This window comes from Camelina sativa, chromosome 6 (genome assembly GCF_000633955.1).
Source record: "Camelina sativa cultivar DH55 chromosome 6, Cs, whole genome shotgun sequence".
Taxonomy (NCBI): Eukaryota; Viridiplantae; Streptophyta; class Magnoliopsida; order Brassicales; family Brassicaceae; genus Camelina; species Camelina sativa.
Window position 1 is genome coordinate 1430065 of NC_025690.1, and position 19656 is coordinate 1449720.

The following is a 19656-nucleotide window of genomic DNA, read 5'->3' on the forward strand; positions in this document are numbered from 1 at the left end:
TTGTTCTTTTTATTTTATTGTGAATTTGTCTCTTTAACCTAATTTTTAGAAATAGGTACATCTGCTCTCGTAAGATAGTGATTTAAAGCTATCTATCTTGATCTGAAACGTGTCTCACATAGCCTGCTTGCTACGGTTGAAGCTGAATAATGCATGAGTTCTTTTAGTTTTGTAAATCTTATGGCATCTGATTTGAGTGTATTTCATGTTACTTATTCTTTCTTGGTCCTATTCTTGTTATGGTCTGACCTTGGTTATATGGGATTCAGCCAGAGGTGGATGCAGGTTTAGATGTTATTCCTGTTGCAATCATCATCATGTAAAGTTTGCTTGCACTCACTTTCTGATCAGTCTTATGTCTCTGCTTCTATTGTTTGAGCTCTTAGAAGTTAGAGTTGACTGCTAAGTTTAAGCTTTTTTTTAACTTGCTATATACTAATGCTTTTTCGCTTAGTCAGTCAAATTTCCGTGGAATACTGAGCTGGTGTTAATTTTAATATTTGGTAGGGTCTTGTTTCCTATATTCAAAGATCACAACTACACATTTATTTGTGGCAATTGATCTTGATTAGAAAACATTTACTTACATGCAGTGTGAGTGTTACTACAGTGTTTATTTTTGTTTGGTGTGTTTTATTTACTGTAAAGATTAAATTATGTTTGGTGTTCACATTGTTGAAAGAGCAAAGTATGTCTTCTCTGACTAGTGTAAAATGAGTGTCTTGTCGGTGTTGGTTCATATTTGATTATTAGAGAAGCTTATGTCTGAAATCTGTCATGCTTGTCTTGATGTGATCCAGTCGTCTTATGGGAAGATGTGAAGTTGTGTGCTATATCCATCCAGTGGTCGAACTATCTTACCAACATTAACTTGTTGTTTTCCGATGAACAACTAACCTATCATAAAATTCAATCGTACGTGTAGTGACACATCGACAAAACCAGTACAATCTCCTATGGAAATTTACAATTTTCCCATAAAATTTAACTGAAGACACATCGACAACACACTATAACAATCTTCTATAAAATGTCGCTCTTCTTAAAGATAAAATAAATCTTCTGTGAATGCTCTTCTATAAAATGACTATTTTGTCTTTAACTAAAAATTAATTTAAAAAGTAAAAATAAACACAATATAACTAAACTAATTCATTAGACAAAATTATTTCTAAAAACATTGCCTAAACTAGATATTTGAAATTTTGTTAACTGTCTTAAGAAAATCAATAACTAAAAGATTAAAATTCAGATAAAATAAATAAAATATGCCCTTAAGTAATAATTAAAATATCTAGTATTATTTAGTAATCTAATTTCAAAAATTTATTATATAAAATTAAATTAAATTAATTTGAATTATTATTTATGGATTTATGTTTGGTCAAATTTCAGATAATTATATATATATATATATAATTCACTAATAATCCTTTAATTTTTTTCAATCAATAAATTTTTTTGAAAAATAAATATATATTTTGATATATTAAATATATTACTGAAAATTTGAGTATAACTTACATAATTTTAATTTATTTTAAAAATTATTAATTTTAATAATATAATCAAATATTGTGAGCTTTTAGAAAGTAAATCAACAGTTCAAAAAAATCGACTATGTAACAAATCAATTAATAAAAAAAAAGAAGTCGGTTTTTTTTAATATAAGTCAACAAAAAAAAACATAAATCAGCAGGAATAAAATATAAGTCGACAGTTCAAAAATTCAAATATATTATTAAGTCAACGTAAAATGAAATAAGTCTACTAAGACCAAACGAATCGACGAAAAAAAATTATAAGTCAACAAACAAAACAAATAAGTCAACATCATCAAAAATCAACTATGTAAAAAAACAATCAAACAATAAAAAAGTCAACAATGTTAAAATAAATCCAAGGAAAAATAAATCAGTCGACAAAAATTAAACTTAAATCAACCATTCAAGATATCGACCCTATAAATAAATCAATGTAAAATGTAATCAGTCAATAATGAATAAACAAATCAACAGAAAAATATATAAATCGATAAATAAAAAAATAAGTCAATAGTTAAAAAAATCGACTATGTTATAAATCCACTAGCCATAACATAAGTCAACTGTTTTAATATAAGTCGATGGCAAAGATAATTAAGTCAACAAAAGTAGAAAAACAAAACGATTGTTCAAAAAGTCGACATTACAAATAAATCAACATTGATTAAAATAAGTCTAAAACATTGATATATATATATATATATTAAAAATTGTATAATCTTGAATTATTTATTTTAAATTCAACAAAAATATTTAAATTCTTTTTCTTTACTCAAAATTTTAAGAAAAAAAATTGATTTATGTAATCATTATTTAAAATACAATAAATACATTTTTGTTATAATTTATATTTATTAATAATTTATTTCGAATTTTAAAAAGTAATTTATTTTTAAATTTGAATTACTTTAAAATTTAAATTTAGTTTTTATTTCTTTATTATTTTTATTTAATTGTTAAAATAATTTTTAATAAAAGGTACATCTGTCTATTTTTAATGTGTAGTTTTCAAATAACTATAATATTGAGTGTAATTTTCAAATTTCTTAAAAAATTTAGTATATTTTTAATAGTATAGTTTGTTGATTATTTGGAAAGACTTGTGACCTGATGAAGCAAACTTGGTCATTATAACACGTTTTCTTACTACAAAGCAAATCTTTTCTCATGATAAAGAGGAAAAACAAATTTATATGTCCAAATCATTATAACACGTACTACGTTTTTACTAAAAAGCAAGAGCAAAGGGCCAAAGGCTTGTTTTATGTAATTGGAAAAACGTACACTCAATTCAAAATTATAAAAATAATGGCTAAAAGACTTGAAAACGATAATCCATGTTGTTCATTGTTAATTTGCAATAACGGCTAACGATTTAGAAAAACCCTCAAATGGCTTCGTGGACGGAAGTACTGACAAATGCTGCCATGTTTGTGATAATCCAAGCTCTGGCGTTTCTGATAATCCCCACTTCTTTCGACATATTCGCTTCCAATATCAAGATGAAGAAGGACAAGAGATCTTTTGGCTTCAAACTCTCCTGTTCCTTTTCCCATTTACTCGCTTTAATCTCTGATGATGTCTCTCGTGTCGAAGGAGAAGCAGAAGATGAAGAAGAAGCATCCTCACACTTCCCAAAAGACCCAAAATTCATTTTTCTTCTACTTTTCACAATGTATGGATCATGTCAATTTAAAGAAGGGTCTGATGATCGACATGATCCATATGTTTAAGATCAGACATTGCAATGAAAAAGTTAACATTTTGCCATCAACATAGCACTAATCATTTAATTTCTATTGATCCATTAAAAGAAGGGAAAAGACAAGTCAAAACTGAAAGAATTAAAACAGAGATTGTGAGAGACCTGTTCTAAATACAGGACCTTAAGAATTCAATATGAGATGACAAGAACGATACAACCCTGAGTTTTGTTTACATTTCATGTCTTTATCCTCCCCCAAACTTGTTGAAAGTTGAAATACTGTCATAAAGGCATAGAAATACCTGCAGTTTCAGATAAAAGATAAAGAGTGATGCCAGAGTCATTGACAAATTACTAACTAGCTCTGATGAATTATGCCAATTTAGTAAACGTAACCAGGTAGTAACCATGAAACTAGAGCTGCTATAGTGATAAACCGACCATAAGACAATAAATATAACAGTTCCAATCACAAGTAGACATTTCATTTGATCAGGTAACAACAATCCGACAATCTAAAAGTAGGCAAGACAAAAAAAGCAGGGATTAAAAACACGTACATCATAACTGAAAAGGGGATACCAAAAAGCAAAGGTAACACAATCTATCAGGCTCCTGTTACAGCTACGTTAATCAGATAGAAATATACTTTCCCTATTAAGAACTGATCACCACGGTTTGAAAGTGTAAGCATGATGAAACTTACTGCCATATTAACAACCCAAATGACTAAAACTGGCACGCAAGGAAGCAACAACAACATCCAATGATAAAAAGATACAGTTGCAAACACTGAGAAACAACAGAAATAGTGAATCTTCTTGATATATAGAACATTTAACAAGTCCTCATTCTTCAATCGAAAACAACGAAACATTGATATTCTGAGATGTAACAGAGACAGAGAGAGAGATTGAGAAAAGGACATGTTAGGGGTAGATCCTCACCCCAACAAAAAGCCTAGCTCAGAAAAGGCCCAAATAAACTTTAAAGAAGAGAAGGCTATTTTGGTCTTTTTGACGGACGAACCGATACAATTCCCCATAAATACGGGCGTACGACGTCCGTAAAAAGGGATCGCCAAAAAAAAGGAAAGGAAACGGATTAGAAGAATTGACTCCCTCGTTCAAAGCTTAGAATTGACGAGCTCGCAGCTCGTCCTTCACCTTGCTTTCTCGCTATTTTAGCTCGTCTAGCTCACTTTGTAGCCCATCCTTTTTGTGCCCCGACACCGATTAATAAAAATCATTTCAACCCCCATTTTGCCTAACTAAACATTCTAATTGTGACCGATCGTAACATCAACAAGACAGACCTTGAGGAACTAAACCACAGCTCTTAGATTCAACAGACAAACTTGAAATCAATTCGCGTCAATCAGAAGATGGTAAAGTTTTATACTTGAACGTTGGTACTACCGTTGATGTTGGTGTTGATGAAGATTCTATTGACTATTATGATTCTGATTGAAACGAATGAGTAGGATCTTTTCATTATTTAAGCATGGTTAAGGGTCTATTGGAATATAAATCCATAATTGAGAATTGTATAATCCTTTCAAAATTATTGTCCAAAGTCATGGTTTTGAGTCAAACTCGTGGTGAGCAAATGCTAACAAAAGATTCTATATATATAGGAGAGTTTGAAGGACTCTAGAATGAAAGAAGATTACACAAATAGTGAGAAATATTCAAAGCAACAGGACACAAAATGTTTCTGATTCACTAATCTAAGCACATGTGAATCATATTTACTCACAATAGGAGTGATAGGACATGCAACAAAATAACCATTCAGCATAAAACTCTCATATCTGTTTATGATAGAGATCGAAAACTAAGAGAATCTTACCACAATATGAACCTAAAATCCTTTTTTAAAAACCCGTCGGAATCTTTGTATTCTAGTGTGGCAAATTGTCGTTCTGCGGCCAGTGATTCGGTCTTGGTCGGTTTCTCGTCATTTCATATGGCCTATCTCTATGGTTCTACTACCTTTTTATCTTAGTACTTATCGTAGCTTATGTTGCTTGTACTCTAGCCGCTTTCAAGCTTTTTATCTCTTTTGTTGTAGTTTGATCCGAATGTTGTGTACTTGTTTTAGCAGCATACCGTGTTTTCTTTTCCTTCTTTATAAGTTAGTTGGTTATATTATACTCTTTTTAGAGATGAGTACCATTAACCTTGTAACTTAAATTAATGGAGCATTTGTTGACAAAAAAAAAATAAAATAATATGAAACCTAAAATCCTAAGCATCGAACTAAACCAAGAAGGGAGCTGAAGATAACTTTAGTGTTTATCAAAGGACGGACTCTGCTTCACGGTTTTGCTGGTTAAGGGTAAATGTTAAAAACAGAGAAAACTTGAGGGCCTTTTTTGCAATATTACCAATATCAAAACCCCTAATCACCTGCTCCTCCGCCGCCAAATCCTAAACGCCCGAAGCCAAGTTTCGCCGCAAAACTCTTGAACGCAATTTTTCTCTTTCTTCTTCGTCGTCTCCTTCATCAATCTAATTTAGGGTTTCCTTTATCCCTCGCAAAGTTTCTTCCTTTTGTTCTCTTTCTAATTCCTTTCGATTACAATGACTACGATCATCTGCAAGGAGTGCGACAACGAAGCCTTTGACGAAGGAGAAGACGGGTTTTTCTATTGCCAACGATGCGGTGTTATGGTTGATGATATGATCCAAACCGGCGTCGACGACGGAGATCTCATCGGTGAAGGTGGAGATACCCAAGGCGCAATGTATAACAACTTACATCGCCGTATTATACCACACCTAATCACTCCTTCACAGCCTCGTTACACACAGGAAACTATGCTTTACTCTCAGTTTCGATCTCATCTCGAATCCTTGAGCCAAGTTCCCAAATCCGGAATCGAGAAGAAGGATTTGTTCCGTGAAGTGAAGAGAGAGCCTGAGAGTTATCCCGAGGATGAGCCTGGGGATTTTGGAGCAGAGCCTTTGAGCTATGAAGATTATTACGATGAGGCTAGAGATAGATATGTTAAAGCTTTTCTGATGATGGTTACTTCTCAGTGTGATGCTTTGGTTGACAAGTTCAATGTCACTCCTTTGATTATTGGTTTGGTTGGACCTATCTGTTTACGTTACGTGGCTCTCTCTGGCGTCTACGATGATGATTGGGCTGATAACGCCATTCGTGACTCCGAGCGTCAATCAGAAGATGGTAAAGTTTCATACTTGATGTTGGGTTCATTCCAAATCTAGCATCAAGAAGAAGAGTTCTCTATTGTTTTGTGTGATTTTGTTTGTTACTACCTCTCATTCTTTTTTGGTGTCTCGCAGGTGGTGAGTTAAAAGATGCTAAGCGGCCTAAAACATACAGAGCCGAGCCTCGTAACTTAGATGGTAAAAGAGCAGTGACGATATGGGTTGGTATGCTTAAAAAGACTCTGCCTTTATCGAGATCTTTGGCGATATCTTTCCTTGCTTGTCACAAAGCGGGAGCGACTGTTCTACCCACGGACATTGTGAGATGGGCACGGGAAGGAAAGCTTCCGTATTTGTCTTATTTTCTCGAGATTCGTGAGAAAATGGGAGAGCGATCAGCTGCGTGTCCTGTGAAAACGAGCATAATGGCTAGGCCTTTTCAGATTCTTTCTGCTCAGATGTTAGAATCACGAGCTGCTTTGATTGCTGATTTTATAGGTTTACCTTTGCCTCCTGTGAATTTCTTTGGTATAGCTTCAAACTATCTAAAGCGTTTGTCTATTCCTGAGGATAAGATTCTTGACGTGGTGCGTCTTATACAGAACTGGTCAATGCCTCCAGAGTTATATCTATCTAAGAACGAGCTGAAGCTTCCTACCCGTGTGTGTGTCATGTCTATACTGATTGTAGCTATACGGATGCTTTATAACATCAATGGCTTTGGTGTATGGGAACGGAGTTTAGGGTTAGTTAATGCTAGTGAGGAGGATCTCGTTTCTGAAGAGTTTGATTCTTCAGTTCATGATGAGGAGGAGGTTTCAGAGACAAATTTGGCTGCTGCAGAGTCATCAGATGTCACGAAGGCAACCAAATTTGATACCGAGGAGCTTCTGAAGAACCTTGAAGCGAAATATTATGAGGTCGCTGCTTCAGAAACCCTTGAATCCGAGAGGGATCTGTTGTCATATTTATCAATTGGGAAAAACGAGTTCTTCGCTGGTTTAGAAGAAGATTTACCTAATGATACATACAGAACTGTTGATAACTTGTGGAATAGTTATCCAAATGACGAGGTAAGAATCTGCTTATATTAATTATGTTCAGATTCTTATTAGAATAATCTGAAGAAATTAGTTCTTTAAAGGTTGCATATAAACTGTCTCTTTTACATGCATTGATGTAGGAATTAGATCGGTTTAGGACTCCATCCAAGAGGGGAAGAGATAGGGAAGATGATCTATCACTTAACCAACTTTCTATAGATGGTAGTAGTCCTTCAAGGAGTAACGAAAGTGTATCAATGGATATTGATCTATCTTCGGAACAACAAGTTTCATCATCACCAGAGAACCATCATCAAGAGGAGACATTAAAGGAGAGAGCGATGAAAAGACTAACTACAGACATGGGAGAGAACTTGTTCTGTTACATACCACCTCGTGTGAAGATAAAGAGACTAGACTATCTTCAATATGTGAGGAAAAAGGAAGATGGAGCATTGATATATGCGGCTCACGCGGATTACTACATTCTTTTGCGGGCTTGTGCTAAGGTTGTTGAGGTTGATGTGAGGAATATGCATAGAGGTGTGTTGAACTTTGAGAGGAGATTGGCTTGGATTGAGAAAAGGATAGATCAGGTTTTATATCTAACTCCACCTTTTATGACATGTGACAACTGTTGTGATGGTGAGAATGTTGGTGAAGAACAAGATGATTCATACACTAACAAATCAAGATGATTCATACGCTAACACCTTGTTCATAAATTTTTGTTGTAATATGTTACGTAGAAATATTTGTAACTTTATAAATCCAATTAGTCCAAATTTTGTTGTAATATGTCTCGTGTGTTCTTCCTTATTTATATCCATTTATATAAAAATACACTCAAATTTTAAGTCAATATTTGAGAAAAAAAAATTGTAAAACAGAATTTACAACTTTATGCAAAAACTTTTGCAAGAAACATTAAAATATCGACATTTTTAGCTACAGATAAAATGAATGAACTCCTCTGGAATGAGATCTAACCTTACAAGAACTCAAATGATTTCAATCCTTTACGCTGACAGCATTCTAAATTTACAGGCAATCAAACTCTTCATTTCATTCACATCGTACCTTGTAAATGGCTCCATACTCGCGATATTAGATCAGAGTAGTACATTAGACAGGATCGTCATCCTGTTGTTGTGTAGATGTAGTTGCATGAGCGATGGAGGATGATGGTGAGACTGGTGATACCGTGAAGTGAACTGTTCTAGGCTGCCCTGACTGAAGCACCAACGCAAACTGTGTAGCCAAAGCTGCAGCTTCCTGTTCAGTCGGGTTGCATTAAGTCAAAACCCGTAATTTAGTTTGATTCTTACAACAGATAAAAGAAAAGAATTTATCCGGACAGAACCGTGGACGAGTTCTTAATACTAACCTGTCTTTGTCTTCGCCGTTGTAGAATACTGATGGCCCAAGCCATGATATAGCATGGAAGAAGAAATCCAGCAGCTCGGAGCAAGACAAGCTACAATAAGAAACAGATGATTTTGTGGTTTTGTTGTTACTATTAAGCATGAATTGCTCTGAGACCAAAATATAGAAAAGAAGAAGCTTCAATCCGCTTACAGATAGTATAGAAGATGGGTCATCTTCTTCTCCATCAGCATCGTCTGTTATAGTCAGTGCATGTCGTAAGAGAAGAAGAGCCATCAACTGCCAAAGAAAAAGTGTGTGCTTGGGGTTATCATAAGCGACGAGTTGTTACACTTGTTAGAAATTTGCCAAAAAAAAGCTTAACGGCTTACTATTAGAGCAGCTGAACGACAAAACGCAGCTCCGCTGGCATTTGAATCAGTATATTCCACATATTCAGTCTCTAAATACCGACGTTCAGCTTCTGCAATGGCAAGGAGACGAGGATCATGCAAATCCAAACCTGAGATTGTCCATCCTCCACTGCAACGCACATATGCACAAGTCAGAAACATAAAAATCTGACAAGATAGAAGCAGAAACACATGAAAGTAACCGTACCCGATATCAATAGTGGTTTCTTCAGGCTGAACAGGAGGTGGTGGAGCAGTATATCCAGGTTGGTAAGGCTAAGTAAGAGAAGTTAAAGACCTATCAGAGTTACATGGGAAACATCTACATAGAGCATTTCTACTAAAAAAGGTAACAACATACATACCTGATGACAAATCTCGCAAAGAATGTTTCCTTTTTCATTACACCAACGCTGAACACATTTCCTATGAGCGTACTGAAACAAAGCCATTGCTCAAAACTATCAGCTCATCATCATCATTAGAAAAAAGAACATCAATACATAAATGGGATCAGAATAGTAGGTAGTAACCTTGAGGCTGCCACTGCAAGCACAAGGAGACTCAAGATTCTCAATAGGAGAATCATCCGAACAAATACGACATTCCGCGGAAGCAATAAGCGGTTCATTCTCATCAGAGATATCAATCGCCTTGTCATTATTATTATTATTATTAACAAGATGCGACTCTGATGATCTAACCTCCGGTGGAGGAGTAGGACGCATCAATCCATCAACATTTACCACAACGGCACTACTCTCAGTTATCATTGTTTCCTTCCAAAAACAAAACCGAAAACCCTAACGAAGTCAGAACCATACGAAATCTAAAATCGAATTAGATCCCGGCGGTACACAAAGATCAACGGGGAAACAAAATCGGAGATATGAATCAGAGAAAAAACGATTCGAAACCCGGATTCGAGATTTAACGGAATCGAAGAGAAATCAAATCAATCATCACCTGAAGAAATGTTGGTTTATAGCGTTGGCTGTGTCGTCTCTGATTTAGGAATCAGAGAATCTGGAGAAACATAAACCACAGAGAAAATGATTTTTTTCCTGAGGCAGATCGAAATTTTCTTCAGAGAGATGATTTTTCCCGCAAATCGAGCAGAAGAGAGAATTCGCTTTTTTATATTAGCCCTGATGAGAGAATCATCAATATAGAAAACAACGACGTGTGAGAAATACAGAAAAAGTTGATGGCCGTTGACTACATGTAATTATACTGCTTTCTTAAGGGTAATTTCGGTATTATCTTTACTTTGCCGCGCTGTAACGTTAACGACATGTTCCCTGTACAGGATTAACATTCTTGCTTGTTTTTTTTTTTTTTTATTAACACAATAATGGTTGTAATCTTTTTTTTTTTTTTGTTTTATTCATTTTTTTCATAACATGATCTAGTTGTTCAATTAGATGAATTATTGAATACATATATCTATAGGTTATGATATAGTTATTAAAGTGGGAGAATAATTGTCGTGTAAGATAAAAAAAATTTAGTACAGTACGCATTATTAGGTGCATGAGTCATGGAAGTAACTTAACAACTTTACAGATTTATTATAATCAGATAAAATACAACTATATATGACAAAGTTTTTTTGTCAAACGAATAAAAAAGATGATTAGTTTAGACACGTAAACATGTCAACTACTTTTTAAAACTCGGAAATTAAACGATTTAAATTACTACATCTGTACATGAAACAAAAAAATAAAAAAAAAGCAATTGGAAGACTTGAATGATTCCAAAAGTTGAGGTATGAAAAGAAAACTTATATTATCGAATTTTAATTATAATTTTGATAATACAAATGGTAGTAAGTAGTAATTTATCTAAACAGACTCGTTGCATAGAGGACCCTTCTAAAACAATCGAAATCACGCATCCCACCCCATGTAATAAACGTATTTGCTCTACTGACCCCCCCCCCCCCCCCCCCCCCCCCCCCCCCNGAAAATTTCTAAGCCGTTGATCATATAAATAACTCAGAAGCTTGCTCCCTTGATCACTCACTATAGAAGATGAAGAAACTTCACAATCACAAGCTCTTTGAGAGGCAAGAAGACTCTTGCACAAAAACAGTTTCAAAACCAAGATCATCTAATCCGGGTGACTATGTACCGGCCTTTCTCAAGGTCGTAAATTGTTTTCAGCTGCGGTTTTCTCCACTTAGATACCAGATATACCAAAACTGTCAAAAGTATCGGTATCCCTATGACATAGCGAAGCGTCTTCGAGTTATTACTGAACAGATCATAGAACCAATGGTGACTACCAATGGCTGCATGTTGAGATGTCTCTGTTGCAGTCTGTAGAATGAATGCACCTAAAGCCCAATCGAGGGGTATATCTCCTACTTGAATCGCAAACTGGATTCTGCCAAATAAAGAGAAACAAGATTCGGATCGAGCCGTGTTTACGAGAATTATAAATCAGTCTAAGGTCAGAGTTCTTGAATTTACGTACCTTTCATCATCAAGAGGAATGCCCAAAGTATCATGAAGCAATGACACAATATATGCTGATGAGAAACAATACCGTAGAAGATCCTCGTCCCTGAGTGATGGGTCTTTTACTCTCAACTTCGACCAATCTTCACCACAGAATCTCTCTCCAGCTGAAATCATATTAGACAACCACGCTTTTTCTCCTAACCCGAAAAACTGGTACAAGAAACAAAGACCTTGTTCATAACATTCTCCAAACATAACATGGATGGACATTGCGTTGTAGGTCTATGGGGGTTATATACACTACGAGCAAGAATCTGATATCAGAAAACAACGTACCTTAGAGGTGTGAAAGAAATTTTCTGTAGCTAAAAATTTTCCCTGTATCTTAGGCGTGAAAGCTGATCCAATAGAACAATGCTGATACGAGCATTTCTCTGCACTCAAACGAAGAAATATGTATCTATTGAAGACAACAAGGAAAATGATCCAGTGAAAGTAAATCCAGAGGTATCAATTAATATTCTACCATTTCCTTCTTGCAAGATTGTTCGTGCAGCAGATCGACACTCTGAGTAATTACCCCCAGCATGAAAAGAATCTGAGAATCCGTTTTCCAAAGCTAAAAGTCCAGATAAATGCTTCTGTGTGTTTGTGTCGAGGCTGTACCCTTTTGGAGCACAAGGGTCTGTAAATATTCTTTCCCGTGTAGGTTCAACAGCTGCAAGAAATGAAACAATAAATGAGTGAGAAGGAAAAGAGACTTTGCTATTTGACTTGAAGACGTGATCTGATATTTTTAGAAAACTTAAATTGGTAATTTAATGATCCATCAATTAGACATTTAGACTTATACAATCATCAACAGCTAACCTGAATTATGGTCTCTTGAGAGAAGCGAACCCCATAACTTATCATGAGCAGCATTCTGCAATGGGAAGATGGTTAATAAGGACATTGCCAAAAGATCAAATCCGTCCTTCTTAAGATTTCAGAAAGAGAAACAAATTAACAGAAACAACAGTTAAGGAGACAATTGTTTGGTCAACTGGATTAAGTTTCCACTAAACAAACTTCAAAGGATTAAACTAACTACTATAAGCTTGTAAAACCAATTCCAAACACATATACTGCACGAAAGAATATACCTGCCCAAAATGAAGGAAGCTGTGACTGTAGAGATTGTATGAAACATTTCCAAATGATATTGTACGTGAGAATTCAGCAGGCATTGGCTCATTTGACACAAATGTCACCTGAAAGAAAATACAATGGTCACCGTCTTCTTAGTAAGTTCCACAAATCGTTTAAATCCCCTCAATAATGAATTTAAGCTAACAAAACGAAACCTGTGCAGAAGCCCCGCCAAGTTCAACAATTCCGGTTGTTTTAAGAGGATCACCTCCAAGTGAACCGAGAGCAAAGTTTGCAACCACCCAAGCATATACACCTTCGTCAGATCCTGGAAATATAATATCCAATGATTAGCACCCCTAATTGCTGATGAGCTGATACAACTCTTATGGTTTGAACAATGGCATTAGATAAAAAGACTAACTTGAACTAAAAGAATAGATTTTTAAAACTCACCAGAGATAACAGAAGCCCATTCATCTCGAAACAAGAACCCAGAAGATTTAAGAACTCTTCTGGTAACTCTCAGAATCTTTTCCTGAACAGGTAACTCAAGCAATCTCATTCCCGCCGTCGCCATTAACCGTACTTCAGTCTCCATCCACATACCCTTAGGAACCTTCCCTTTCGCAAACTCAACCAGCTCCGTCAACGACGCACTCGCCCCATCAGGATCATCAGCAAACGCCGACAAACCCGGATGCAACTTCAAACTAGCGTAATTCGCTCCACTGAATTCAAAAACGGGTTTACCCGACTCAACCCGGTACCCAAACACATGAATTCTCGTCCCTGTACTTCCGCCGTCGATCACAACGCTGTAACGAAGCGACCCTAAACGATTACCGCCGGAGAACAAAATTGAGTAACAAAGAAAGAGAAACCCCAACAGTACAGATATAGAAGCAACGGTTAACATGAGATTCGATTTCGCGTGTTTCGAATTAGGTTTCGTAAACGTGTAAGTCGAGGAAGAAGACGATGGTCGGTGGTTCCCAGAACGGATATGGAACTTAATTGGATCCATATCTGATTTACTACTACTCTTCACCCTAAAACGGGCATGCGATCGTCGCATCAACAATTCACAAACCGCCACGAGAACGAAGAACAATGAATCATAAGATCTGATTTCAAAATCAAAATATGGAAATTAAAAAAAAATAAAAAAAGGAAACCAAAATTAATATATTTTCTCGTGATTTTTTTCGAATTTTTTCCTTCTTTTTCTGAAGCTTTTTTCTTATTCAACCGAGAATAATGGAGATTGAGAGGGCCGCCGTGAACCAGCGCCGTTGAAGCTCGTCGCCGCCTTTCAAGTCTCCGATGTCGTTCTCGGTATTGTGGAAAAAAATATAAAAAATAAAAAAAGAAGATTAAAAGCAAAAATTAAATTGCAAAATAAATTGGTCGTTGTAGCGCCTTTTACGAGTTTTATAGTAGCCCTATTATTATTAACCGAACCGAACCGTAATTTTGGGTATTCTATTCGGTTATAAGGCTTAACCGATCGGTAGGACCTTAGAATTGATACTAAATTACAAACCGAAGAATTAAATTAGCCCTGGAATAAATAACCGAACCAAACTAAACCGAATCGAGATTTTGGATATTCGGTTCGAATTCTGTTATAAAGGCTTAACCGGACGGTAGCACTTAAAATTGGTATTAAATTATGAACCGGGTCGGTCAAGTCGGGTCGGGTTATTTGTTCATTAATTTTGCAATCGGGTCATGATCACGACACAGGAAGCTTATCGTTATCTTCAAGATTTGTAAATGAGAAGCTCAAGTTCAGAGCTTTAATGGCGATATCTTCTGCTTCACTACTATCATCACTCTCCCACACAGAAACATTCACTAAGCATTACACTGTGAATCCACCAAACCCGATTCTTCTAATTTCAAGATGCAGTTCTCTAAGAGAGCTGATGCAAATTCAAGCTTACGCGATCAAATCAGATCTACACGGAGATGTCTCATTCGTCACAAAGCTGATAAATTTCTGCACTGAGTCTCCAACGGAGTCTTCAATGTCATACGCACGCCACCTGTTCGACGCAATGTCTGAACCAGAAATCGTGGTTTTTAATTCAATGGCTCGTGGGTATTCTCGCTCAACGACTCCTCTTGCAGCGTTTAGTCTCTTTGCTGAGATCTTGGGAGATGATCTTTTACCTGATAACTACACTTTCCCGTCTCTTCTCAAAGCTTGTGCAGTAGCGAAGGCGTTCGAAGAAGGTAGACAATTGCATTGTGTGTCGATGAAACTAGGGCTTGATGATAATGTATATGTTTGTCCTACGCTTATCAATATGTACACTGAGTGTGAAGATGTGGATGCTGCTCGTTGCGTCTTTGATCGGATTGTTGAACCGTGCGTTGTTTGTTTCAATGCTATGATCACGGGTTACTCGAGAAGAAACAGACCGAACGAGGCTTTATCCTTGTTCCGTGAAATGCAAGGTAAGAACTTGAAGCCGAATGAGATTACCCTTCTTAGTGTTCTGTCTTCTTGTGCTCTGTTGGGATCGTTAGATTTAGGGAAATGGATACATGAGTATGCTAAGAAACACGGGTTTTGTAAGTACGTGAAAGTAAACACGGCTTTGATAGATATGTTTGCGAAATGTGGTAGCTTGGATGATGCCGTGTCTCTGTTTGAAAAGATGAGGTATAAGGNGAAGGCGTTCGAAGAAGGTAGACAATTGCATTGTGTGTCGATGAAACTAGGGCTTGATGATAATGTATATGTTTGTCCTACGCTTATCAATATGTACACTGAGTGTGAAGATGTGGATGCTGCTCGTTGCGTCTTTGATCGGATTGTTGAACCGTGCGTTGTTTGTTTCAATGCTATGATCACGGGTTACTCGAGAAGAAACAGACCGAACGAGGCTTTATCCTTGTTCCGTGAAATGCAAGGTAAGAACTTGAAGCCGAATGAGATTACCCTTCTTAGTGTTCTGTCTTCTTGTGCTCTGTTGGGATCGTTAGATTTAGGGAAATGGATACATGAGTATGCTAAGAAACACGGGTTTTGTAAGTACGTGAAAGTAAACACGGCTTTGATAGATATGTTTGCGAAATGTGGTAGCTTGGATGATGCCGTGTCTCTGTTTGAAAAGATGAGGTATAAGGATACTCAAGCTTGGTCAGCGATGATTGTAGCTTATGCGAATCATGGTAAAGCTGAGAAATCCATGTTATTGTTTGAGAGAATGAGATCTGAAAATGTTCAGCCTGATGAGATCACATTTCTCGGTCTGTTAAACGCTTGCAGCCACACAGGTCTAGTGGAAGAAGGGGATGAGTATTTTTCACGGATGGTTCACGAATTTAGGATTGTTCCGAGTATTAAACATTATGGTTCTATGGTAGATCTTCTTGGTAGAGCTGGAAGATTAGATGATGCGTATGGATTCATTGATAGGCTCCCAATAAGGCCAACTCCGTTGTTATGGAGGATTCTCCTATCTGCTTGTAGCAGTCATAACAATGTGGAGCTAGCTGAAAAGGTTAGCGAAAGGATCTTTGAGTTAGATGACTCTCACGGTGGTGATTACGTGATCTTATCAAATCTGTACGCAAGAAACAAGAAATGGGAATATGTAGATTCTCTAAGAAAGGTGATGAAGGATCGAAAAGCGGTTAAAGTTCCTGGTGTCAGTTCCATAGAGGTTAACAATGTAGTTCATGAGTTTTTCTCAGGGGATGGTGTGAAGTCTGCAACCACAAAGCTTCACAGAGCATTAGATGAAATGGTGAAAGAGCTAAAGCTTGCAGGCTATGTTCCCGATACATCAATGGTGGTTCACGCCGATATGAGTGCTCAAGAGAAGGAGATTACACTTAGATATCACAGTGAAAAGCTTGCGATAACGTTTGGATTGTTGAATACTCCTGCAGGGACAACGATTCGGGTCGTGAAGAATCTTAGAGTGTGTAGAGATTGTCACAATGCAGCTAAGTTAATATCTCTTATGTTTGGTAGGAGAGTTGTTCTTAGAGATGTTCAAAGGTTTCACCATTTCGAAGATGGTAAATGTTCTTGTGGAGATTTTTGGTGAACGGTCATCTTCGTAGATAGAAACATATGTATAGTAATTGTAAATTGTTTCGTTATACAATACTCCCGTCTCTAATTTCTTAGAGAAATTACTACAACCGAAATCAAAATCAAAACAGTAACCAACACATAGGCATTAATGCCTTGGTTGCTTTCTTTGGCCTGGCCTTGGGCAAACACATTCTCCGATCCCAGGGATGCTTCAATCACCTTGACAACAGTTCTTATATTAAGAGGATCACCACCAAGTGAACCCAAGGCAAGGTTTGCAACAACCCAAGCATTTACATCTTCCTCAGATGCTGAAATTGTAAGATTGAAACATTTATACATCGATCTTATGAGCTTGATCGTAGTCAAATTCACTTGAACAAAAGGATGAAGTAATGGTTTTGAATACTCACCAGAGGTAATAGAGGCCCATTCATCTCGAAACATGAAACCAGAAGATTCAAGAACTCCTCTAGTAGCTTTGAGAAACTTTTCTTGGACAGGTTTTTTAAGCAATCTCTTCCCCGCCATCGCCATTAACCTTACTTGAGTCTCTTTTCCACATTCTTTTCGGAATCCTCCCTTTCGCCGTATCCACCAGCTTCTTCAATGATATACTTGCTCCATCAGGATCATCAGCGTACGCCGATAGACCTATAGCTGTCAATTAGGCGGGCCGCCCGTGGACATGCCCATGTCCATATACATATGGGCGGACCATGGTCAGACCAAAAAATAAATGGTCTATTTGGACATTTAACCATTTTTGTCCATGGACCATATGGGTTTAACCAGATGGACAATGGGATTGCCATTTACCAAAATTAACATGTTTTTATTTAAAAAATATTTTTATGAGAAATTCCATTTATAACTAAATAATTTTAAATTATTATATTTTACATTTATAAATTTTTATTTTCATGAAATACATTTATAATTTTTTTTCATAAAACAGATAAATTATTGTATTGGTGGAAAAATGATTTTACGATTTTGGCGGGAAAACAAAATTTTACGATTTTGGCGGGAAAACACAGTTTTACGGTTATGGCGGGAAAACATAATTTTACGGTTTTGGCGGGAAAAACAGTTTTACGGTTTTGGCGAGAAAATGCAATTTTACGGGTTTGGCGGGAAAACATAATTTTACGTTTTTGGCGGGAAAACACAATTTTACGGTTTTTGCGGGAAACGCAATTTTACGGTTTTTGCGGGAAAATGCAATTTTACGGTTTAGGCAACAAATGTGGATTCTCTAATTTTGGTTTTGAGGAGAAAATGTAATTACGTAATTTTTCCACCAAACTCATAATTTTAAAAGAGAAATAACAAAAAGAAATCAGATTTTATAAAAGAAATAACAAAATAAAGTTCAGATTTTATAAAAGAAAATAACAAAAATAAAACTCTAAATTCAGATTTTATAAAAGAAAATAACAAAAATAAAACTTAGATTTTATAAGTGAATAACAACAAAAGTAAAATTCAGATTTTATAAAATAAAATAACAAAAATAAAATTCAGATTTTATAAATGAATAACAATAGAAAAAAAACATGGGCTGTCCATGGTCATGACCATTTGGAAATGGTCTTAATGGACATGGACACTTTTTAGACGATTGTCCATTTGGGACTGTCCAATTTTGGCCCATGCAAAAGAATGTCCAGATGGACTCGCCCAAATGGTCCAGGACCATTTGACAGCTCTAGATAGACCCGGATGCAACTTCTCATTATAGTAACCCTCTACTCTAAACTCTGAAACGGGTTTACCGGACTCAACCTCGTATGTATACACGTGGATCCTGCTCACCGTCGTTCCACCTTCAATCACGACGCTGTAACGAAGCGACTGATCTCTCTAATTACCGCTGGAGAGTAAAAGTGCATAGCAAACAACGATAAGCCCCGACACAGTGGCGATGGAAATGACCGTTAATATTGGATTTGGTAAGCGTGTTAAGATCCGTGATGGTTCTTATAAGGGAAAGTGTTTAGCTAAATGCCTAAATCCTTTATTAATAACTAGTAGTTTACTATGCACGATTTTAATAATATATCTGACTCAAGTTGATATAGCAAGTACACTGACTCGGTGACCAAAAACATACTATATTTTAGATGATCAACTTGAAAAAAATAAAGTTGATTAGGCCTAGTAAAGTTGTTGCGTATTCACTAAAATTTATAGGAAATACAATGGTGGAAGTGATTTATAAGTGTTGGGCTACTTAGAAAACATATAATTACCAGTTTTGAACCGAACAAAACAAGAAAATATTAGCGGAAGTTTAAATATACATTGGAACTTAAAACTATATAGGCTTTGAATGGATTTTGCTAGTGAAATAGACCAAACCGTTAATAGAGTAAATCACACTACTTTAGGGGTTAATAACAATGTAGTACTATACAAAATAATTACCAGTTTTGGTATACGGTGAATTCTATTTATTTTTTTCTGTCCACATTGTTACAAAATAAAAAAACTACTAGTAATGGTCACAAAAACAGAGCCCAATACGCAAACGGATTAATTTGTACTAATCGCACCAATCATTCCTAACCATAGGATTGAAAAATGAACTCTCTTCTAAGTCATTACTTCTTTGTTATTTTCAAGAAGTAATAAAAGATGTGAAGATGAAGACTTCGAGCACCAAGCTAGTATTTGAATGTCTAAGCAATATGTCCGTTGGAAGCTAACCATGGTGAAGTAAATCAAATCCAGGTTAAGCTTACT

The 19656-nt window shown here is 36.0% G+C and overlaps 5 protein-coding genes across 7 annotated transcripts; 3 read left to right on the top strand and 2 right to left on the bottom strand.

The window, feature by feature from the left end:
* Positions 2894 to 3277, top strand: LOC109133436. Its single transcript, XM_019246551.1, has one exon. The coding sequence runs from the start codon at positions 2936 to 2938 to the stop codon at positions 3275 to 3277; it is 342 nt and encodes a 113-aa protein (XP_019102096.1). The 5' UTR covers positions 2894 to 2935.
* On the top strand, positions 5695 to 8268 carry LOC104790064 (TATA box-binding protein-associated factor RNA polymerase I subunit B-like). Its single transcript, XM_010515762.1, has 3 exons — positions 5695 to 6444; positions 6564 to 7501; positions 7612 to 8268. The coding sequence occupies exons 1-3, from the start codon at positions 5835 to 5837 to the stop codon at positions 8167 to 8169; spliced, it is 2106 nt and encodes a 701-aa protein (XP_010514064.1). The 5' UTR covers positions 5695 to 5834; the 3' UTR covers positions 8170 to 8268.
* On the bottom strand, positions 8390 to 10420 carry LOC104790065. Its single transcript, XM_010515763.2, has 8 exons — positions 10216 to 10420; positions 9783 to 10028; positions 9615 to 9686; positions 9458 to 9525; positions 9229 to 9379; positions 9050 to 9136; positions 8859 to 8948; positions 8390 to 8746 (listed from the first exon to the last, which is right to left on the bottom strand). Exons 2-8 carry the CDS (start codon positions 10020 to 10022, stop codon positions 8597 to 8599), a joined length of 858 nt encoding a protein of 285 aa, XP_010514065.1. The 5' UTR covers positions 10023 to 10028; positions 10216 to 10420; the 3' UTR covers positions 8390 to 8596.
* LOC104790066 (probable apyrase 6) lies at positions 11223 to 14237 on the bottom strand. Its single transcript, XM_010515764.1, has 8 exons — positions 13305 to 14237; positions 13064 to 13176; positions 12863 to 12970; positions 12588 to 12642; positions 12244 to 12435; positions 12054 to 12151; positions 11731 to 11927; positions 11223 to 11640 (listed from the first exon to the last, which is right to left on the bottom strand). The coding sequence occupies exons 1-8, from the start codon at positions 13924 to 13926 to the stop codon at positions 11361 to 11363; spliced, it is 1665 nt and encodes a 554-aa protein (XP_010514066.1). The 5' UTR covers positions 13927 to 14237; the 3' UTR covers positions 11223 to 11360.
* LOC104790068 (pentatricopeptide repeat-containing protein At2g02980, chloroplastic-like) lies at positions 14608 to 16996 on the top strand. 3 transcript variants are annotated; one of them, XM_019246604.1, is made up of 2 exons: positions 14608 to 15522; positions 15982 to 16996. In XM_019246604.1, exons 1-2 carry the CDS (start codon positions 14654 to 14656, stop codon positions 16916 to 16918), a joined length of 1806 nt encoding a protein of 601 aa, XP_019102149.1. In that variant the 5' UTR covers positions 14608 to 14653; the 3' UTR covers positions 16919 to 16996. The 3 variants fall into 3 exon arrangements, with proteins under 3 accessions (XP_019102149.1, XP_010514068.1, XP_019102150.1); XM_010515766.2 differs by having other exon boundaries at positions 14608 to 15089; positions 15549 to 16996; XM_019246605.1 differs by having other exon boundaries at positions 14608 to 15076; positions 15536 to 16996.